Source organism: Phyllobates terribilis, unplaced genomic scaffold (assembly GCF_046119375.1).
Source record: "Phyllobates terribilis strain yellow unplaced genomic scaffold, ASM4611937v1 Scaffold_4__5_contigs__length_816908805, whole genome shotgun sequence".
NCBI classification, from domain to species: Eukaryota; Metazoa; Chordata; class Amphibia; order Anura; family Dendrobatidae; genus Phyllobates; species Phyllobates terribilis.
In genome coordinates, this window is record NW_027362764.1 from 687468158 (window position 1) to 687491774 (window position 23617).

Sequence of the window (23617 nt, forward strand, 5' to 3'; positions counted from 1 at the left end):
GGCGGGGCTATACACAGCGCAGCATTCCGAGCTCTTCTACATATGTAGCAGAGAAAACAGGGATTGTATCAAAATGACAGCATGCAGGCCAACAAGTTACACGTTGCTAGAATAAGGATCTTGGACCCTACATCATGCGGCTCTCAGATTACATAGTAAACCCCCTGGTGACAGATTCCCTTTATACCCGACATAATGGTTTGGACTTTTGCCAGTCGGATTCCAAGGTTGGTAGTGGGTACTGAATAATGAAGACCTTGTAGCAAAGTCATAAAAGAAGATAGAAATCGTTAATGGAATAGTAGTCACAATCAGGCTTGTGGAGTCGGTAAGCCAAACCTCCGACTCCTCAATTTCCATGACACCGACTCCACTACTCCGGCTCCCTCATACATGGCTCATGTTTAAGTGATAAATTTACTGTAGCGCAGATTCATCTCAGCTAAAAGTCTAGACCCTTAGATCAGGAATAGGACAGACATTTATAGGACATTTCATAACTTTCCCAAATTCTTATGAAAAAATATTCCCCACAAACTGCTTTGAATTACTGTACCCAATTTATTATATATTTTAGGAGTCGGAATTGGTACATTTTATACTGACTCCGACTCCACCAAAATGGGCTCCGACTCCACAGCCCTGGTCACAATGCTATAAGCCGGTCAAGATGGAACCATAGTCAGGAGTCAAGGCCAACAATGGAGCTACAGGAATCGGAAAACGAGTTCAAAGTGTAAGATGGTGTCATAGTCTGAGAACAAGGTCATGAAAAGCATTCTTTTACACCACCATCGTGCTCTGAATGCATCAGCTACCCAGGCAATGAAGAGAAGGAGAACCGGGCCAGAACTAGCAGGGTTGTAAATTAAGGGCTTAACAGAAGAAGCGACATCTGGTTGCATAACAGGAAGGGAGCTTGAGCCACGAACTTGGAACTGGACAAGGTGAGTAACTGTCCACACGGATCCCATATACCGGCTAGTGCGGAAGGCTGCAGACTGACAGTGGCTTGTGTGCTAGCTGACTATGTGTACACATTACATGGGCAACCATTCAAGTAAACGTCCTCATATAACTACATTTCTCCTGCTGACGCGCCCCCAGGGCAGTGGGGTACTTGGTGTCCGGGCCTATAGATGCTGGGGTGGGGGGGATATGTCACAGTGGCTGGCCCGGTCTGTGGCCCAGGGCAGTCAACAAAAAGGGGATAGTTTATATGGGATTTGTAGTTTGACTGTGACGCTACCTGTGGTTTCTGGTAATTTGTACCAGTGCTGCTGCAGACCTCTGAGGCCGTTGATAGGCTGCTAGGATGGAACAGCTCCCCACAGGCGGATCGGGCCTCAGGTCAGTGTAGAATAGATGGTGGTTGGTGCTGGGACTTGTGGTGCAGGAGAGATGGCGCAGCGGAAATAACTGACAGAGGCAGTGCAGTGCAGTGCAGTCATCCGAGTTTTACTCACAGTTCTTGTTCAGGGTTCTCAGGTACACTGTACGGGTGTCCGCCTCCGCATCGCACTGCGTCCTCCAGAACAGGGGTTCAGCTCTTCCTCAGACATGTCAGGAGCGCTTGACGGAACCCCGCTTTCTTTATGTTCCTAACTAGACCGACTTCCCGCGCTGGGTCTTCTCCCTCCTGCCCTGCGCTTCCCACACACAGTCCCGATCGGGTGCTCTGAAGTCCCTCTGGGCAACCTGGAGTTCCCGGATCTACTTGACCCTCACGGTGACTAGGATGAGACTGTGGCGACTGCACCATGGAAGTGCCGAAGCCTCCAGTTTTTCCAGCCGAGACCTGGAGTAACACGGCTGGTCCAGGGGCCGGTCCCCTTCTTGCGGCCTGATCCCTCTGACACCTGGCAGATTCAGGGCGTAAGGGTGCCGTCCTGCACTCACCGTACCCCCTGGGATCCCTTCTGTAGAACGGAGCCTTTCTCCTCTGCTCCCCTCCTGGGCCTCTATCACTAGGCCCCACTTGTGGAGCAGAGCTCCTGAAGAGCCTCTGCTCCCCTCCTCTCCTTACTACTCACTGACTGTTCTGCCACCCTAAGATGGCTTCCCTTAATATACCTCCCTCAATGGTGCTCCCCTACATCCTCCACCCACACCCACTACTGGTTCCCCCTACCTTTGGTTCCCCCCACTCCAGCCAGGGAAAGGGCTCAGCAGGAGCACAGTGCATCTTGCCCTTCCAGCCGGCCTGGAGTAGTGTAGTGTTGAATGTGGGTGTTGGGGTTCCGGGCAGCACTCCCTCCTTACCTGAGAGAAGGAGACACCACACCTCTGGGTGAGGTGCAGTACCTCTGTGGTGACTGAACCCTCAGGGGCGCCACACTGCCATGGTCAGTGTTGGGAAAATGAGCATCAGAAATAAACTTCCTAGTAATCAAATTATTTCACCAGGACAGCTCTCATATCTAAGGCTATTCTGTGATGAGACTCTCCTTTGAAGGGCATTGCTGAGATCTCAAAGATTCTTCCAGCCGGCACTATTCATTCACTTTATATATTTCTTCTAAAGGGCAGCATGGTGGCTCAGTGGTTAGCACTGGGGTTCTGGGTTCAATCCCACAAAGGACAATATCTGCAAGGAGTTTGTATGTTCTCCCCGTGTTTGTGTGAGTTTCCTCCGGGTTCTCCGGTTTCCTTCCGCACTCCAAAGACATACTGATAAGGAATGTAGATTGTGAGCCCCAATGGGGACAGTGATGATAATGTGTCTGAATTGTAAAGCGCTGTGGAATTAATGGCGCTATATAAGTGAGTAAAATAAATAAAGGCCACTAGCACATGATACATGAATGTTTACATGTTTAGTGGCAGCTGCATACTCTTAGAAAAGGAGATATTGAATCAGAAAAAGGGTTTGTGAGATCACGGGACTCTGGCCCCAATTTTACACACACTCAACTTGTTACCTATTAACATGTCGTTGATTGAATTTGGAGATTATGCAAAAATCACTTACAACAATTGCTATTCCTCCAGTATAGCTGGTAAATGATTTGTAGAATGGCCACCTATATCTTCCTCTGCTGTCACAGTAAGTTTCTAATAGACTAGGATTTGTAGGATCAAGCTTGGAAAAAGAAATGTCTGTCTAGTACAGCCTACAATCATAAGAAAAACTAGGTACACCCTCTGAATTCTATATTTTTGCTTATCAGGACTTAAAAAATATCTGGTCCTTAGAAATTCCTAAAATTAGGTACCGTATTTTTCGGACTATAAGATGCACCGGACCATAAGACCCATGGGCGTGGGGAGCAGTGAATATTCATTTTCTTTAGCAGCGGGGACAGTGTAGGCTGCAGTAGGTGGCTGCTGCCTCCTGTGCCCCGCTCCTCCACCAATACCGCTCCCCCCACACCACACATAAATATACACCCCCCCCAACATTCGGACTATAAGACGCACCCCCCATTTTCCTCCAAAATATGAGGAAGAAAGTGCGTCTTATAGTCCGAAAAATACAGTAAATACCACATCCGATGTACAACACATGAAAAATTTCACAGTGTCATGGGGTGTAGTAGTTCAGAATTGGAGGACATTACCCCTATAACAGAGTCAGCAGTAGACTCCCCCCCCATAACAGTGCATTATGACCACATTTTTTTTTTCATTTTACTGTACATGTCACACATTTCTGACACTGGGAAATGCTGCAAAATCCTCATTCATTACATTAGTAGGTTTTGCTATGAAAAATGACAACATAAAAATTATCAAATGATTTAAAATAAATTTAGACAATGTACATATAAGCAGCATGGTGGGAATTAATCTTGAGTGGGATATTTGAAGTCCGTTTACTTATGGTGGTGTTTGCTCCTAGTATAAAGTCGTATGGTGTTTGATAAACGTGGCATATTTTGCTAATATTCTTGTAGCCTTCACCTTTCTTGTGTAAAGAAATTTTCTTCTCCAGTTTTTTTTTTTTTTAATCAAATCCGTTTTATTGAAAAACTCCAAATACAGATTTTCCATCTTTCAAATAACAAGAATGACATAATTCCATAGTATAAAACATAAATAAATTATCATAGTTTAAATTCCCTAAGCCACTCTAAATCCAAATCGCAACACTTCTCCAAGTATTGTGACATTTCTCTTCCATGTGGTGCCATTGCTGACAGCATAATATAAGAAGGGGTTCTCTTTGTTAATTAACGCCGTTTTATAGTCAACTGTCTGCTGGACATCTGTTTAATGAATAATTATACGTACCTGTGGTTGAATTCTTTTTAATTAGAATTTTGTAATATAAACTTTAGCATTGCTCCTAAAACTTTCTTTGGGGTCTATTCATTTTTTCAACATGGTTTTAGAAAATTACTTTTTTGGGTGAGCAAAATAACAAATATTGTTTGCAACCAGTGGCCCACATTTTTGGGGAGTATTTTGTAGTATGGTATACCATAGAATATGTTGATTCTGGAAAAAAATATCTAAAGGTTTTCTGAAGAAACTGTTAAGGTGTACTCATTTATGCTTGGACTGTATATACAGTTAGGTCCAGAAATATTTGGACAGTGACCGAATCTTTGTGATTCGGGCTCTCCTTGCCATTATTTTTTATGTAACATGAAACCACTTGAGATGCAATTGAAGTGTAGACTTTCAGGTTTAATTTAAAGGAGTTGAACTAAAATATCCTATGAAACGCTTAAAAATTGCAGCCATTTTTATCTAAAAAAGCCTCCTCATTTCAGGGGCTCAAAAGTAGTTTGACAAATTAACTTTACCATAAATAAAATGTTCATTTTTAAAACTTCGTAGAGAATCCTTTGCAGGCCTGCCTGAAGTCTGGAAGCCATGAACGTCACCAAACACTGGGTTTCCTCCTTTGTGACACTTTGCCAGGCCCTTACTTCAGCTGATTTCATTTGTTGCTTGTATGTGGGACTTTCTGCCTTAAAGGGACTCTGTTTGAAAAGTCATTTTGTGCTGACAAAGTTCATCCTCTCAGTGCTTCACGGCGGGCAAGTCCTTTAAATACACCTTCAGACCTGTTTGTTTTCTATTTATCTCCGTCCTCCTCTTCTTTGATTGACAGCTCTGGCTTCATAGAGCCAGAGAAGGGCAGAGATCGATAGAAACCAGTAGGTGGGAAGGTATATTTAAATGATTGGCTCCCGCAATGAAGCACTGAGCTCCTGTACTTGGTTTGAACAGTCATCCTGTGCTGACAGTCCCTTTTAAGATTTGCTTCACATGTGTGAAATACATGTTCGATGGGGTTGAGATCTGGTGACTAATTCGGCCACTTCAGAATATTCCACTTCTTTGACTTAAGCTCCTGTGTTGCTTTTGCTGTTCTTTTTGGGTCATTGTCCATATGTACGGAGAAGCGCCATCCAGTCAACCTTGCTGCATTTGGTTGAATCTGAGCAGAAAGTATCGTCCTGTACACTGCAGAAATCATCCGGCTGCTTCGGTCTTCAGTCAATTATCAATAAACACTAGTGACCCAGTGCCTCTTGAAGCCATGCATGCCCATGCCTTCACACTGCCTCTACCATGTCTTACAGAGGATGCGGTGTGTTTTGGATTATGAGCCATTCCAAGACTTTTCCATACTTTCGTCTTCCCATCACTCTGGTACTGGTTAACATTAGTTTCATCTGTAAAACCAAAGAAATGTGCCTGAGGAAAAGTTAGTATACATACAATGTGTAAGCACGTTCACACTGTGCCTAGACAAAACCCAAGAAGAACAAAATGAGCATATACCCTATATATAGTAAGTAAATAGTAATAGTGCATGTAAATAACATAGAGTACTTTTAGTTAACGCTATTTTGATCAAAAAAGCGTAAAACCCCATCCCATCGTGACAAAGTGACCCATCAGGACTGTCCTAACCTGTCTAGTATTAAAATTTAACCTTCTGTCAGCTGACCTCAATACCTTTATCTGTATTGAGATCGGTTGACACAAGAAAAGGTTTTAATACTAGAGACAGGGTAGAACCATCCTGAGTGGGTACACCTTGTTGTGGTGGGATGGGTTTTATCCTTTTTGATGAAAATAGTGTTAACTAAGTATCCTATGTTTACATGTACTATTTACTTCAGTGTATGTGCTCGTTTTGTTTTTTTGCTACATACATATTTATACATGTGTATAAATAAATACTAAATTGTAAATTGAATCATTTCAGTGATAAAACACACATATCCTGGTGCATTTACTAGTGTCAAACAAATGAATATACTGTATATAATAGATCAAAACTAATAGCCTGCATAAATGGTGGCTAAAAGCACCATGTGAGACAAATAGGGATGTGGTAACACACCTAATGTGGTTCTCAGCTGCAAGTGTGGCGTCCACCCCAACGTGCGTTTCGGAACATACCGTCGTCAACTAACTACGTAGAATAAGTATGATAGATCAAGTATTAGTATAATGGAGGTAACCTGTTAGGACAGACAGGGATAAATCAACCTCACGCGTATCGCTACTAGGAATGTTGCTTCACCAGGGACAGGAATGTAGCTGTGAATGGTACGCATTTTTATATAATTAATTTTATATCACCTAAATTGATTCCAGCCATGAGGGGTGAGTGTCGGCATCACATGCAGCTACAGACCATTAATTTGAAAAGAGCAAATAACTATAAAGTTGTGTGAAGGTTGATAGTGCACACGCGCGCTCCGGAAATGGATGTGCACATCACCTGCCGCCACGTTTGTATGACATCCAGTAATGCGCAGGCGTGCACCGGAAATAAACGCTAAATTCTATCAAACACCATATTGGTGCCTGCACAAGTGCCGGGTACAAGGAAGACTTTGCCGCCATTTGCATATATGAGGACTTTATTTGCGCTGTAATCACCTGACACAGCGTCTGTATGCTATACTATAGTGCGCAGGTGCTCACCAGATGTAGATACTGAGTTTGTAAAACCAATAAAGATTTTCAGCGCATGCGCTAATGAGGTCCCCATATACAAATAGTGGCAAACACACCAAAATATTAATAAGTATCTGTGTGAAGGCATGCGCAAATGTTGTGATAATACATGCCAAACGAGAACATGTGCAGGTATGTTAAGATGATATACATAATCTAACAGTGTAAAAATACACAAAGATAAGCAAGTGCAATGATCACCAAATCACCAAGCACCATATAAGAGTCTGTGCAAACATCAATCGCGGACAAAATATATATACTATATATGAAGAGAGGAAGAAAAAAAAACTAGGAATCCTGTTATACAACAAACAGTGCTCACATAAAGGTACCTGGATATCTGCAGCTGCGCAGATACAATAAAGTTCAAAACTAAGAACACGTGCAATGAAGTTAAGTATTTGGTTATTATTTTTAAGAAGGTAGTGTTAACCTTTTTAAAAAACAAACAAAAAAACCCCACAAAAAACATCAATCATGCACAAAGAGAGGACTATCTAAAGTATCTTCATGTAAATGCACTAAAAGTATAAAAACCTACCATCACGTTCTAACCAAAGTTTCCAAGTAAACCCTTCATATAAATAATATAGCAGGTGGTATTATAGACTAGTCACAAGATATACTTAATAAGATAAAATCTACTATATAATTGTCTTATCCTGTCTGTCTGTCTGTCTGTCCTGGAAATCCCGCGTCGCTCATTGGTCCGGCAGCGGCCAATCGGCGCCGCGGGATTTCTGAAAAAAGATGGCGGCCGTTAGCGGCTCATCTGGCGGACGGAGGTCAGCGGCGATGCAGCGGGGAGATGAGCGGTGCTAGCAGCACAACTACCCCGACCGGCGCCGCTGACCTCCATGCGGCTAACGTCGGAAGATCAGCGACTTGGCCCGCTGATCTCCCGACAGCAAGTGTGAACGGAGGACTGGGGAGCGGCGCCGCCGGTCGGGATGCTTCTGCTGCGAGCAGCCGCTCGTCTCCCGGCTTCTCGCAGCAGAAGGAGCCGCACAGGCAGCGCCGCTCCCCGGTCCTCACTAATACGGAGCCGCACAAGCTGCGCCGCTCCCGGGCCCACACTAATACGACGCTGATTGGTCGCGGTGGCCGGCCGCGACCAATCAGTGAGATGTCCGGCAAATTTAAACGCCGCTCTGCTGATTGGTCGTGTCTGGCGACAGCGACCAATCAGCGAGATTGTCGCCAAATTTAAACAACGCTCTGCTGATTGGTCGCGTCTGCCGTCCGCGACCAATCAGCAGTATTGGCGCCAAATTTAAACCTCGCTCTGATGATTAGTCACAACAGCCGGCCGCGACCAATCAGCGATATTGGCGCCATATTTAAACACCGCTCTGCTCATTGGTGGCGGTTACCGGTCACGAATAACCAGCATTATTGGTGACAAATTTAAACACCGCTCTGCTGATTAGTCGCGGCCGTGACCAATCACCATTATTGGCGCCAAATTTAAATAACGCTCTGCTGATTGGTCGCGACCGCCGGCCGTGACCAATCTGCGATATAGGCGCCAAATTTTAACACCGCTTTGCTAATTGGTCGCGGTTGCCTGCCTCGACAAATCAGCGATTTTGGCGCCAAATTTAAATACCGCTCTGCTGATTGCTCCCGGTCGGCGGCATACCTATTCTAGAATACCCGATGCGTTAGAATCGGGCCACCATCTAGTGGTATAGATATAAAGATAAGGTGGATAATACACCAGAGTGGAGTATAAGAGATAAAGGTCATATTTCACACGGGTGTGATCGAGAACAACGCCTGCATGCATCCAAGATGGTAAAACACTTTCTGTTTATGTTTCAGAATTGCAAATGGCCGCACAATGTGTAACCAAAGTGGAGCTGAGTATTTCCTGTGACAATCTCCTAGATAAAGATGTCGGGTCCAAATCTGATCCGTTATGTGTCTTCCTCATGAACACCAGTGGCCAACAATGGTTTGAGGTACGTTATTATATAAAATATTTTATATCTGATACTATTTTAAAGGGTTATTCCCAATATATTTATTCCCTATTGGTCACGTGTCACATGGGTGAGATTTATTTACGTACAAGTAGATGATACATTATATGTTTTTCATTTAGGACATGTTTGTACAATGCATTCTTTTGCTTCAATTTTCCAAAAATACTGCAAAATTGCTGCTTTTAAACCTTTTTTTAATATTTTTTTTGCTTGCAAAATTGCAGCAAAAAAAACCCACCAACACACTGGGTACGCCACGTGTGAAAACGGCCATATTCTCTGATAATATTTATTGTGACTTTTTTTTTCCCTGTGACACTGTGTATATACCGTGTGTGTGTGTGTGTGTGTGTGTGTGTGTGTGTGTGTTATTGTTTATGCAGTTATTCTAAGAATGAGATGTACAACCTTAAGGCTAAGTGCCCACGTTGCGGAACTGAAGCATATTTTTTACGCTTCTCCCTGGCGGGAAAATCGCATGTGGATTTTACATGCGGTTTTCCCACCAGGTAGAAGCGTTTGTGAGGCGTCTTTGCATGTATTTCCGCATGCGGGTTATCAAGCACTTCTCCAAGTGATTTAAGCATCACTTGGAAAAGTGCTTGACAACTTGTTCACACTATATAAATCCATGCAACCGGCATGGATTTATATAGTGTGACCAAGTAATAGTTAAAAAAAAGAATCAGAATGGTAAAAAATAAAGTTTATACTCACCTACCGATGCATTCTCTGCCCCGTCCGGAGTCTTGAGCGGCTCACGCTGTTGTGTGCAGGACCTGCGGTGACGTCATTGAGTCATGTGATGGGTCACATGACTCAATAACGTGGCAGGTCCTTCAGACAACAGCGCGACGGAGGGAAAACATCAGAAGATAAGTATAAACTTTATTTTATTCTTTTTTTTACAGGTTCTTTGGTACCCAGGTCTGGATGAGAGTCTCCTCTCCTCCAGACTTGGGTACCATCCGCACATTGATTCCGCATGCGGAAACGCAAAATTAATGAGCATGCTGTGGATTTTTTGACCGCAGCATATACGCTGCGGAAAAATCCGCAGCATGGGCATTGACATTGCGGAATGCCATTGGGGACCATGGGGTGCGGATATACATGCGTTTTACAAGCGCTTACGCTGCGGAAATTCCGCAGCATGTACGCTTGTAATACTCAACGTGGGCACGCAGCCTAATTCCCAAAAAGTTGGGGCTCTGTGTAAAATGAGGAAAAACAAGAATGTAACGATTTGGAAATCTTTTACTTTTTCACTACAAAACATAGTATACAGATCATTTCTCATTTAATTTGACAGAATTAACTAATTTAGAAATGGATGGCAGCAACATTTAAAAAAAAAAAAAAAAAAAAAAGTCGGTATAGGGTAAAAAAAGGCTGGAAAAGGGGGTACTAATAAACACCTTGAGGGTAATTTTACACAGTCACATGACTGTCAATAAAAAGAGTATGTTAGAGAGGCTGAGTCTCTCAGAAGTGAAGATGGTCATAGGTTCACCAATCTGTGAACAACTGTGTCTAAAAATTGTGAGGGGAAAATAAAAATGTTCTTCAATGTAAAATTTCAAATACTTTGAATATAAAAGCGACAAGGCCGGCAGTCAGTATTGGATGGCTGTGATCTATGGGCCCTTGGGCGCCACTATTTAAACACAGGCATGATTTGTTCATGTAAATCACTGCATGGGCTCAGGAATACGTCCAGAAATCATTGTCTGTGAACACCGTTCTCCCTGCAATTCACAAATGCAAATGAAAACTTTAGAAAGGTAAACAAAAGGCCAAATATCAACACAATCCAGAATTGCTGCCGTCTTCTCTGGGCCAAAGCTCATTTACAATGGACTAAGGCAAAATGGAAACCTGTTCTGTGGTCAGGTGAATCACACTGTGAAATTCTTTTTGGAGACCACTGATGCCGTGTCCTGCAGAGTCAAGAAGAAAGGGACGATCCAGCTTGTTATCAGCGTATCTGATGGTATGGGATTGCATAGCATGTGAAGCTTGCACATATTGAAAGGCACTATCAATGCTGAGCATTACATAGAGGTTTTAGAACAACAACTACTTTCATCCAGACAATGTCTGTTTCAGGGAAGGCCTTGCATATTTCAGCAAGACAATGCTAAACCACATACTGCATCCGTCACAGCAGCATGGCTTCACGGAAAAGTTTGGGTGATGAACCGGCCATCTGCAGTCCAGAACTTTCACTAATATAAAACATTTGGCCCATTATGAAACTAAAAATTCCCACAAAGACGCAGGACTGTGGAGCAGCTAGAAACCTACTTCAGACAAGAATCTGACAACTTTCCTCTCCCAAAACTCCAACAATTAGTCTCCTCACTTCCCAGACGTTTACAGACTGTTGGACAAAGAATAGAGGATGCTACACCATGGTAGACGTGGCCCGGGCACAACTTTTTTGAGATGTGTTGTTGCTATCAATTTGGAAATGAGATAATTTTTTTTTAATGAAATATAAAAATGTCCTACGTTCAACTCCAGATCTGTGATAATTGCATTCTTGTTTTCTTTACATTTTACACAGCATCCAAACTTTTTTGGAATTGTATAATTTCTATTGTTTGCCCATCTTAGACATAAGCGACACATTTATTCGTAGTATATGTCATAAATGTCTGCTGGGAATTAGTCCCACCTACAGTATAATGTATAATTTTTTTTACAGGAATGTATTTCTCTCCTTTCTGACAGGTTGATCGAACAGAAAGAGTAAAGAATTGTCTAAATCCCAAATTCGGCAAGAGGTTTTTGGTTGATTACTACTTTGAGATAGTCCAGAAGCTGAAGTTTGCGATTTATGATATTGACAATAAAACATATGATCTGGGCGATGATGATTTTTTGGGAGAGTTTGAGTGCACCTTGGGTCAGGTAAGTAATGTTCATTCATCAAATGTCATTTTGGGCACTATATTATAACAATGCTTATTTGCAAGTTTTAAAGAAATGTTCTGCTCAAACATACTGCTGTGTTTTTTTTTTCTCATTTTTTTTTTATTTTGAGTGAAAAAAATAATAAAAAAGCCACAAAAACTCTTGTAAAATAAACCTCAGACTTGAAAACCATGCTTACATGATATTTGAGGCTTCTGCTGGAGGTATACATTTAGGGCCCAATTCATTAAGATTGTCGTTGTGCACACCAGTCTTAATGATGGACATGCTGGATAAATATCAAAGAATTGACCGGAGTGACATCCCGGTGCAAGGTATGCAACAACATTTCATGATTTTTTTCTTCGGTTGGCAGACCTGGCTAAAATTTGCGTGAAAACTGCAAGTCACAACATTATTGTGACTAGCCCAGGGGAATGGGGACGACTCGGTACCCGGGCCTTTTGCCTGACCTTGGGGATGTCGCGGTGGTCGGCTCCCGGGCCCGTACCCTGGGGTCAGCTTTTAAAAGGGTGGTTTGGTTTGCTAATTAAATGGAAGTTCTTGACGCCACCTGTGGTTTCTGGTGAGAATCACCAGCGCTGCGGCAGTCCGCTGAGGCCGGTGATAAGGCAGCTCGATGGTATAGCTCCCCACAGGTGGAGCTAGGCCTTAGGGCAGTGTATGGAGAGGGTGATGCAGGACAGGCGAGACCCAGCTGAGTCAGAGAAAGAACAGGGACAGACACGACAGTCACTTCAGTACCTTTTACTGGTGGTAATTCAGGCACATCCCGGAGCACTGTAGGGTGAAGGGTGCATATCAGGATCCTCCCCAATGAGCGGGTGTAGGGCCTCCTGTTTCTTGCCTCTGCGTAGTAAGTTTCTGACCTGCCTGAAGTTAAGCCTAACTTTGTCTCTGTCCTGCACCGGCTGACGTTGTGGTAGGGCCTTCTCTTGGAGTGCACACTCCCAGCTTACGTGGCCTATGTGTCTCCTGGCACTGTTACGTATCAGCTTTCTGGTGTAGGTCTCCAGGGATTCCGGTTATGCCTTACTGGGTCGTAGAGATCCCGGTAAGCTCGGACCCGGTGTCCGGTATAAGTTTCGGGGTGAGCTGGCTAAGCTCCTCTGCCCCCACTGCTACTCACTTTCCACTCGCCTTCTGCCGCACTCGGGCCCTCACTAGGCTGCTCACACTAACGGCAGCTTGCCGCTCTTCACCGCCCTTACAGGCGTCGGCACACCTTAAGCTCACTTACTTGAGCTCCGGAGTCTAGACTGGGCTTCAGGACCACTGGAGGCCTAGCCTGCCTTCACAGCTACCCGCGTGCTTCTCCGCACACACAGTTCTTCACTCTCTGTGCACTCCAGACTGACTGCTAGACTCTGACTGAAAACTAACTTCCTAGCTCCACCTTCCCTATTTATATCCCTAACGGGCTCCCTCTGGTGGTCTGAGGTGGAAGGTGGAGGTGTGTGAATGCTTATGGGGGCCTCTTGTGGAGGATTCCATTAATGCACTCTTGTAGGATCTGTGGTACCAAGCGCAGCTGGGCGCCACATTCCCCCCTAGCAAAGCTCAGCACTCCCGGGCTGAAGTACATTTTTAAAACAACAATAGTAAACATGAACAATAACAATCTTCCCTTTATGGGAGGCACATTCTTAAACGTTGCATAACAACATAAACAAGTACAAAGCGTCCTCAGAATTCAAGTCTCTTGTGGTAGTTTGAGGAACCTGTGCCAAACCCTCAACGTAGGCCCTGGGGTGGCTGCAGGGCATGGAGATCCTGCGTTGGACCTCCGGTAGAGCCACTCCCGACAGGTTTTCCTTCTGAGGTCACCTAAAGGGGCACTCCAGGGAGCACAATTATATACAATAAATAGTTTTTGGCCTGCACACAGTCCTCAGTCACGGAGTTCTTAGGTAAATAATGTAGTCCTTAGGCAAAGTGTCCATATCACTTGAACTGTTCAGTAATAAAGCAAAGCACAAAATAATAGACATATGCATGACAAATACAGTACAATAATATGCAATACCTCAGGGGTAACTATCTACATTGTCAGAGTTTTACCTATTTTACTCAGTGTATCTGACTGGGGGTTGACCTCGCGTGCTATGTGTTGATCTGCGTAGGCCTAGGATGCATGAAGCGCTAATAGGTGCACTACCTCCCAATGTGTTAAGACTAGGTGTGGAGGTCAAGACTGCATTGACCTCTCTACTGGACTAGCAAGTATACCATTGGCTGGGTCTTCTTGCTCTGCTCCAACCGGGGATCCTTCTTCCTGGGACTCTTCTTGAGCAGGCTCTTCTGCAGCACTTATAGGGTCTTCTTGCTGTGGGTAGAAGGTGAGTACAGGGATGATTACTGCTCCTCCTAGTTGGGGCCAATCTGCCGGGAAATCTCCTAAGTCAGTGTGTATCACTGCTTCTTTAGGCTCCTCCAGTACTGTGAGAGGCACTCCTTCTTAGGGCTTCAGTAGATTTGGACACAACTCTAGATGGTCCCTGGATACTGTCGCGAACGTTCTTCCTCCATCCCTACTGATTAAGCAGGTCTTCTTATTATCAAATCTTGACTTCAGCACAGTGTAGGGTTCTTTCTCCCACTGGTCATCAAGTTTGTGGTTCCTTCTCTTCCTTTTCAATACTATTTCACCAGGAGTGAAAGGCTCTGCGGGCGCACTTTTGTTGTAGTGGGCCTCCTGCTTATCCCGAGTGAGACTGTCCTCGACACAGGCTTGTATCTTTCTGTACTGCTCTTGTCTGGTCGTGTCTCAGTCCTCAGTGGTCACATCCGCTTCTGGTTCTACTACACCAAGCTCCAGGTCCATGGGCAACTTCCCAGGTCTTGCACGCATGAGATATGCCGGAGTACAATTGGTGGAACTCACGGGTATGTAGTTGTACAGATCCACTAGGTCAGGTAGTAGGTCTGGCCACTGATTTCTCTCAAGTGGTATGGTCTTCAGCAGGTCGATGATGATGTTGTTCATCTTTTCACAGAGACCGTTGGTTTGTGGGTGGTACGGTGTAGTTCTTATCTTTTTACACCCGTACAAATGGCAGAACTCCTTGAACAGCTCAGCCTCAAAAGCCGGGCCTTGGTCTGTCAGCACCTGCTCAGGGTATCCATGGGGTCTGCAGAAACACGCCTGGAAGGTTTTTGCTGCTGTCTCTGCCGTCAGGTCCTTGACGGGGGCGACCACCAGGAACCTAGAGTAGTGATCCACCATGGTCAGGGCGTAGGAGTACACTGACCTGCTGGGTGACAACTTGACATGGTCCAGGGCCACAATCTCCAGGGGTCGAGTCGTCTTGATGGGTTGCAGGGGTGCCTTCTGGCTGCTGTAGTCTTTTTTCTTCTGAGGCTACAGGGTCCACAGTCTCGGCACCACCGCTCAATGGAGCTGCGCATTCCTACCCAGTAGAATCGACACTTCAGCAGGCTCTCTAGCTTTTTCCAGCCAAAGTGCCCCGCCTGATCGTGGTAGGCCTCCAACACCATTTGGATGTCTGTCTTCGGGACCACTATCTGCCATACCATCTCATGGGTTTTTGGATTGACATACCTCCGGCACAGCTTCTCATGGTAAATAAACAGCCGGCTCCTCTCGTTCCACAGCTGCTTTGCTTGGAGAGACGCTTCCTTCTCCAGGGAGGGACCTTCTTGGGTTATCAGTTCTTTAACCCTCCGTCACATACAATAGGCCTGACAGGCACATCTCTTTTACTTTCATTTCTCCTTCCTCACCAGATTGTGAGGAAATCCCCTCCCTCCAGGTTAAGTAAATGTTTTTTTTTGCACCTGATTATGTGTAGTCTCTTTTACTACATCCCTATGAAGGTCACTGATCACTTTTAGAGCACTGAAATTGCAAACATTAGATATTATAGGTATTTTTCTAGCCTGCGCCTGACAGTCACATTGTATGTGAACTCGTTAGAACCGATATTGTATGTGACGGAGGGTTAATATGGCTGACAACCGGGTCACTGTCCTGGGTCTCTTTCCAGCTGTGGTGTGGCAGAGGGTTTAACGTCTTCCCACGCTGCTTCCTGGAGGCTCGTTGCTCCTGGATCATCCCATTCCGGTGAAAGGCAGGTAGCTTAATCTCCTCCAGTTCATCCACTTCTTCTTCAGTGTCTGACTGGTGAGGCATCCTGGACAGGGCATTGGCGTTGGTGTTCTTGCGGCCCGCCCGATATTTAATTGTGAATTGATAGTTTGACAGCCGATCCATCCATCGTTGTTCCAGTGCTCCTAGCTTGGCTGTTTCAAGATGGGTCAAGGGGTTATTGTCAGTGTAGGCAGTGAACTTGCTGGAGGCTAGGTAGTGCTTGAATCTCTCAGTGATGGCCCAGACCAGGGCCAGGAACTCCAACTTAAAGCTGCTGTAGTTCTCTTGGTTCCTCTCGGTCGGGCGGAGCTTCCTGCTTGCGTATGCGATTACCTTCTCTTGGCCATTCTGTTTCTGACTTAGGACAGCGCCTAGCCCTTCGTTGCTGGCATCTGTATACAGCAGGAACGGTTGGCTGTATTCAGGGTAGGCCAGGGTCTCGTCGTCTGTCAGGATCTCCTTCATCTCCTGAAACGACTCGGCTTGCTCCTTACCCCAGTGGAATGGGGGGTTTCTTCCTTTGGGGGACTGCCCTACCAGGAGGTCTTGCAGAGGGGCTGCTTTCTTAGTGTAGTCTTTTACGAACCTCCGGTAGTATCCTACCAGTCCCAGAAACTGACGCACCTCCTTGAGGTTCTTCGGCTCCGGCCACTTCTGGAGGGCAGTGATCTTCTCCGGGCCTGGTGCTACCCCTTCCGGACTGACAATGTGCCCCAGGTACTGTACCTTTCTCTTGAGCAGGTGGCACTTTGAGGGCTTCAGCTTCATCCCGTACCGGGACAGTGACTCAAATACCTCCGCCAGGTGCTTCAAGTGGTCCTCATACGTCTTGGAGTACACTATCACATCATCCAGGTAAAGTAACAGTCTCGAAGTTGCGGTGCCCCAGGCAGCACTCCATCAATCTCTGGAATGTCCCGGGGGCATTGCAGAGTCCAAACGGCATACTGTTGAACTCGCAGAGTCCCATCGGGGTTGTAAAGGCCGTCTTCTCCCGATCCTCCTCAGCCACAGCTACTTGCCAGTACCCACTAGTGAGGGCAAGGGTGGAAAAGTAATTTGCAGACTTTAAGGCAGCCAGGGACTCCTCTATGCGCGGTAAAGGGTATGCATCTTTATGTGTAATGTGATTTACTTGTCGGTAATCTACACACATTCTCATGCTCCCATCCTTTTTCCTGACTAACACTAGGGGAGCTGCCCAGGGACTACAACTATCCCTTACCACCCCTGCCTTCCTCATGTCGTCCAGCATCTCCTTTGCCTTCTGGTAGTGAGCTGGTGGTATAGACCTGTACCGTTCTTTGATGGGTGGATGGTCACCTGTGGGGATATGGTGTTGAACCCCCTTAATCCTCCCAAAGTCAAGTGGGTGCTTACTGAACACCTGCGCGTATTCTTGAACCACCCGGTGTACACCCTTTTTCTGATGGGCAGGAGTGGTGTCTGTCCCAACATGGAGCTGTTGACACCAATCCTCCACCTGAGTTGCAGGGTCATTATCCTCCACTTCGTCTGGTGAGGTTAAGGACTCCGCCTTGTGAATGGAGTTATTATTTACAGCATATAGTTTGGCAACAGTGGCATAACGTGGTAATTTAACCTCACCTTCCCCAATGTTGAGAAGACGAACGGGCACCCTCCCTATGCGTACATCCACCACTCCTCTGGTGGTTAAGAGCGTGGGTCTGTGCTGGGAGCAAAGGGGTTCTACTACCGCCTGGTAGCTCTGTCCTCTAAGACCTATGGCTGCTCTACACCAGATAAGCATTTCACTCATAGCGGGGATCACAATGGGTAAGGGGTCTGTCACCCGCACATTACCGATTTCACCATCTGTTAACCTTACTTGCTGTTGGTACATCAGGACTCGGATTTCCTTCTGCAACGCCCTTCTCTGTCCTGGTAGTGTCCGCTATCTGTTGGAGCAAGAACACAACTTCTCCCAAACAGTTACCAACAATGTTAGTGCCAATTACCATGTACGGATTGGTATCATCAGGATTAGTCTCTACTACAATTAGCCCCTGGTCCTTCAGCTCCACTCTCCCCACTTTTACTGTCACATTCTTAACCCCATTTGAGGCATAAACAGAAAGATTTGGAGCTGGTGGACTTAGGTCGTCCATGGACCAGAACCTTTTGTAGAGGACGTCAGGCATTATGGTTACCTGAGATCCCGTGTCCAGCAGAGCGTGCGTCGGGATGCTGTCCAGCACAATGGACAGGAAAGGTCTTCCTCCCACGAACCTGTTGTACCAGTCTGATGGGCCTGGGAAATCTACTCCTGGGTGTCGGCCCTCGGCCCCAGGGTTTTCTCGTTTAAAGGACAATTCTGGGCGGTGTGACCTGTCTTGCGGCATCAGTAGCAGGCAGGGTCCCTCTGTGGACGGCGCTGGTCGCTGATCCTCGTAGAGGGTGGTGGTGTTCTCCTCCTCCTTCGCATCCAGGGGACATCCTCAGGGCTATCTGCTAGCAGGATTTTCCCTTCTTCCTCGGGTTCCGTCCGCAGCTGCAGGGCACTCAGCACAGTAGTCAGGGTTTTGCTCAACTGACACACTTCAGAGCGCAAGCTATCCAGCACTCTAGGGGACGTTGCTGGAAATTTGGCTTCAGCAACCACCTGAGAAAAGGTGGGTGTTGCAGGCACTGGGGTGGCTCCACCCTGGTAACATTGGATGGAATTTGTTTCCAGAGGCTGCAGTCCTTTTATAGCCATGTGCTTAAGATTTTCAAAGGTGGCATCTGGATGACCAAGGGACCACCAACGCACAGCCCTGCTCTCCTCAGGAGACTTCAGTCCCCGGACAAACTGTTCCTTCAGCATTTTGTTCTAATTTTTGATGCTGGTTGGACTAACCTGTTTCAGAGCTCGCAAGGTCAGGCATAGTCCAGAACATTGTCCTCCGGCTGTTGAGAACAGTTGTAGAACCTCATCCTGAGGTCCGCCTAAGTATGACCATCAAAAACAGTCTGTAGCTTTTTAAAGATTGCGTACACTGACTCCTGGTCTGCGGCCGACCACGTTTCCACTTCCTGCTCCGCAGCACCAGTCAATTGTCCTAATACAACAGCGGCCCTCTGCTTGCTTGTCATAGAGTACATGTCCAGGATACCTCATATCTTCCGCTTGAACCCAGACAGGGTATCTGTTTTGCCGCTGTACTGGGGGAGCACTTTGCTCCAGGAATATATGGTAGAGTTATGGGGATGACAGGAGTGACAGGGCTTGCTGATGCGGCGGCTCCGCTCTGCGCGGCTTCGGGTGCGGGTTCATTGTCAGGGACGTTAACCGGGGCTCCGGCTAGTTGCTGTACCTTGGACATTCTGGCGCCCCCCTAGCGAACCGTGGCCTACCTTCTTTTCTTTTTCTTCCGGTAGGCCGCAGCTCCGCAGGTGACTGTCTTCTTCAGGACCTTGCGTCGCTTGCGTCCTACGTCAGAGTGCTCACCGCTGCTCCTTCCAGGAGCTGGCGCTTCCTGGTTTGACGTCAAGGCGTAGGGCGTGCCCGGGACTTCACCCGCTTTTGCAGGTACGCCTCTCTGTTTCCCGCGGTTACGCCCTTCTTCTTCCCGCACTACTGCGCGACAATGGCGGGCATCTTCACCACAGTTTAATACACAGTTTTTATTAAAGGCGCACAGTACCCGGTGGCAACGGGCGTAACACTCCGTCATTGCAGCGGGCACGGAATCCTGTTCGTGACGCCAGGAAAGGATGACTAGCTCAGGGGAATGGGGACGACTCGGTACCCGGGCCTTTTGCCTGACCTTGGGGATGTCGTGGTGGTCGGCTCCCGGGCCCGTGCCCTGGGGTCAGCTTTTAAAAGGGTGGTTTGGTTTGCTAATTAAATGGAAGTTCGTGACGCCACCTGTGGTTTCTGGTGAGAATCACCAGCGCTGCGGTACTCCGCTGAGGCCGGTGATAAGGCAGCTCGATGGTATAGCTCCCCACAGGTGGAGCTAGGCCTCAGGGCAGTGTATGGAGAGGGGGATGCAAGACAGGCGAGACCCAGCCGAGTCAGAGCAAGAACAGGGACAGACACGACAGTCACTTCAGTACCTTTTACTGGTGGTAATTCAGGCACATCCCGGAGCACTCTAGGGTGAAGGGTGCATATCAGGATCCTCTCCAATGAGCGGGTGTAGGGCCTCCTGTTTCTTGCCTCTGCGTAGTAAGTTTCTGACCTGCCTGAAGTTAAGCCTAACTTTGTCTCTGTCCTGCACCAGCTGACGTTGTGGTAGGGCCTTCTCTTGGAGTGCACACTCCCAGCTTACGTGGCCTATGTGTCTCCTGGCACTGTTACGTATCAGCTTTCTGGTGATCCTGGGACCTGTAGTTCTCCAGGGATTCCGGTTATGCCTTACTGGGTCGTAGAGATCCTGGTAAGCTCGGACCCGGTGTCCGGTATAAGTTTCGGGGTGAGTTGGGTAAGCTCCTCTGCCCCCACTGCTACTCACTTTCCACTCGCCTTCGGCCGCGCTCGGGCCCTCACTAGGCTGCTTACACTAACGGCAGCTTGCCGCTCTTCACCGCTCTTACTGGCGTCGGCACACCTTAAGCTCACTTACTTGAGCTCCTGAGTGTAGACTGGGCTTCAGGACCGCTGGAGGCCTAGCCTGCCTTCACAGCTACCCGCGTGCTTCTCCGCACACACAGCTCTTCACTCTCTGTGCACTCCTGACTGACTGCTAGACTCTGACTGAAAACTAACTGCCTAGCTCCACGTTCCCTATTTATATCCCTAACGGGCTCCCTCTGGTGGTCTGAGGTGGAAGGTGGAGGTGTGTGAATGCTTATGGGGGCCTCTTGTGGAGGATTCCATTAATGCACTCTTCTAGGATCTGTGGTACCAAGCGCAGCTGGGCACCACAATTGCATAACTTCATGTTGGCAATATTTGAAGATGTATTACCATGGAAAACTGTCCAAAAACGTCTTCATGAATCGGTCTTGCAAGTATTTCTTTAAGTATACCTCTGACAGAAGGGTGTGACATATGTCACTGTATAGTCAGGTAGTGACATTAATACCCTTAGATTCCCATGATAATAAAGTATACCACAGTAAATATTTTTTTGCTGCTTACACAGGGTCGTTCTGCATGCGCCTAAGACAGGGGTGGGCAATTAATATTTTCCACATGAGAGACTGTGACAGTTGTGGAGGGATGAACCAATACGATGAAATGAATTCTGCTCAATATTAATATCAACATATATTAAATTGAATTATTATATTAATAATTATATTAATATTAATTGTATGACTTAATATTGAGCAGAATTAAGTATGCTGACATCCCCCTATATACCATTTGAACTCAAATACAGCCCCTTCTATATACCGTATAAGCCCCACACAGCCTCCCCATGTCCAGCATGAGAGCTTCACAGCCTCGCCATGTCCAGCATGATAGCCCCACACAGCCTCGCCATGTCCAGCATGAGAGCCCCACACAGCCTCGCCATGTCCAGCATGAGAGCCCCACACAGCCTCGCCATGTCCAGCATGAGAGCCCCACACAGCCTCGCCATGTCCAGCATGAGAGCCCCACACAGCCTCGCCATGTCCAGCATGAGAGCCCCACACAGCCTCGCCATGTCCAGCATGAGAGCCCCACACAGCCTCGCCATGTCCAGCATGAGAGCCCCACACAGCCTCGCCATGTCCAGCATGAGAGCCCTACAGCCTGTTCTCTCGGTGCTCTGCCTCTGCTCCTGACTGTCTCCGATGCACTGACGCGATGAAGTGACATCATCGCTTCAGTTGTTTCACATGCTAATTGGCGGAGGAAAGGGCCGGAGACCCCTCCTCTACCAATGCAGTCAGCGGCTTAGCATGGATGGAGACAAGCTCAGACAGCGGTGACAGTGGGCGGGCACGGCGTGGTCTGTGGGCCACTGTTTCAGCTCTTGGGCTGTCTCAGTCTGCAGGCTAGACTGGAACAGCCAGAGGGCCGCATGTGGCCCACGGGCCGCACTTTGTCCAGGTCTGGCCTAAGACATTAAAAAGAAACTTGAAAGAAGACCTTAGCTCATGGGCTTATACTTTTAGGTGATTATAGTAAAGGAGTTATCTGGGGCTTACTAAATTCTTATCCCCATAAGAAATTGGTAGGAAATAGGTGGGTTCTCCCCTGCTTCATTTCACCTCATATCAACAGAGCAGCAACTTCTCTTCTGGGGTCTATTCCTCCTTGTCTGCTGAGGTCATGCTGATTGACAGTTGGCTCCCCGCAGTTAGGCAGCAGGGAGCCAGCTGTCAATAAGCATGTCACCGGCAGAGACGCCCTTGTCAACAGAGCAGAGTGGAAGAGAAGAAGCAGCTCGGTTGACGTGATGTCAACGGAAGCAAGAGAATTGCTGGCAGGAGTGGTCCCTGACCGCTCTGAGCCGGCAGAGATTGTTGTCAGGTAGAGCAGGCAGGTAGTTGCTTAATTACCTACCTTTGCCTCATAGCAGAAATAACCAAAGCTCCGGATAACCCCTTTAATTCTCAAAGGGAACCTTTCATATAACAGAATGAATCTGGGACAGTCTCCCTAATTGCACATATCTTTGTTTTATGCTACCGCAATTCAGAGAGAAAACATGATTTAAAAAGTAGCTGGGAATGCGGAGACAGTGACGACCCATCACTGGGGGCGCTGGTTTCAGAGTAAAACACAGATATCTGCAATTAAGTAGCATGTGTTTCCGACAGCCTGGATCATCTGACTGGTGCCCATTAATGTAATTGTTTGTGTTAAACTATATTCTTTTATCCAATAACTACTAACAATAACACGTGTTTTTTTTTTTTTTTTTGTAAAGATTGTCTCCAGTAAGAAACAGACCAAACCTCTTGTATTAAAAAATGGGAGGCCAGCCGGAAAAGGAACAATTACGGTACGGTTATTTTTACATTCAATTTTTTTTGGGTGTTTTTGTGCTATAAGCTATAATTGTGCAAGACCAATGGAGAAATGTATTTACCTGTCTATATTAAACATAGCAATGAAAACTATTAACCCCTCCCCCTTTATAAATTAGGTTTATGAGCAAAATTTATAATCTCTCTGCTGTTTGCAATAAACCAAGCAAGAACAATTTAAATAGCTCAACAAAACGAAAGGTCCATTTATACTGCAAGATTATCGTGATCAAATGTTCCTATGGGTGCTCGTACTCTATGTAAACAGGCTGCCGATCACTCGATGAACAAACAAAACTCTCCTTCATCTGGGGAAATGCACTTTTGGGCTACACAAAAGATAATCGTTCTCTGCAGCACATTGTTACGCCCACCGCTTTGGCACACGTGGATTTGTGGTCCTAGTGTGCCACGGATCTGTCCTACCGTGGAGGAGCGTGACTAAGCAGGTACCTTGGTGTTTACTGGAGCCTGCAAGAAATCCCGGCGCCTGCGCACAAGATCCCTGCTCTACAATGATACATAGACGGCAGGAAGAAGTGCGCCTTGCGTAAAAGGTGAAGTGCGCAGGCATGGGATTTGGCCGCAGTGACTGTACGTCACAGGGCACTGTGCCGTGCAGAGGAGGGGGGAAATATTGTAATTACAACAGTAGGCAGTATTTCTTGCTGGCCCCGGGACTGGGACACATCTGAAACCAGAATGAATAAAAAGGCATTTCATATCAACA

At 46.6% G+C, this 23617-nt stretch overlaps 1 protein-coding gene across 1 annotated transcript in view; it reads left to right on the forward strand.

Annotated features, from left to right (window-relative positions):
- The window catches only part of CPNE3 (copine 3), a 74754-nt gene that overhangs the window by 24061 nt on the left and 27076 nt on the right, over positions 1–23617 (forward strand). The window contains exons 2-4 of the mRNA XM_073679540.1: positions 8758–8897; positions 11658–11837; positions 22788–22862. Of these exons, the coding sequence (XP_073535641.1) occupies positions 8766–8897; positions 11658–11837; positions 22788–22862 (387 nt within the window). The 5' untranslated portion in view covers positions 8758–8765. The remainder of the gene's footprint in view (positions 1–8757; positions 8898–11657; positions 11838–22787; positions 22863–23617) is intronic.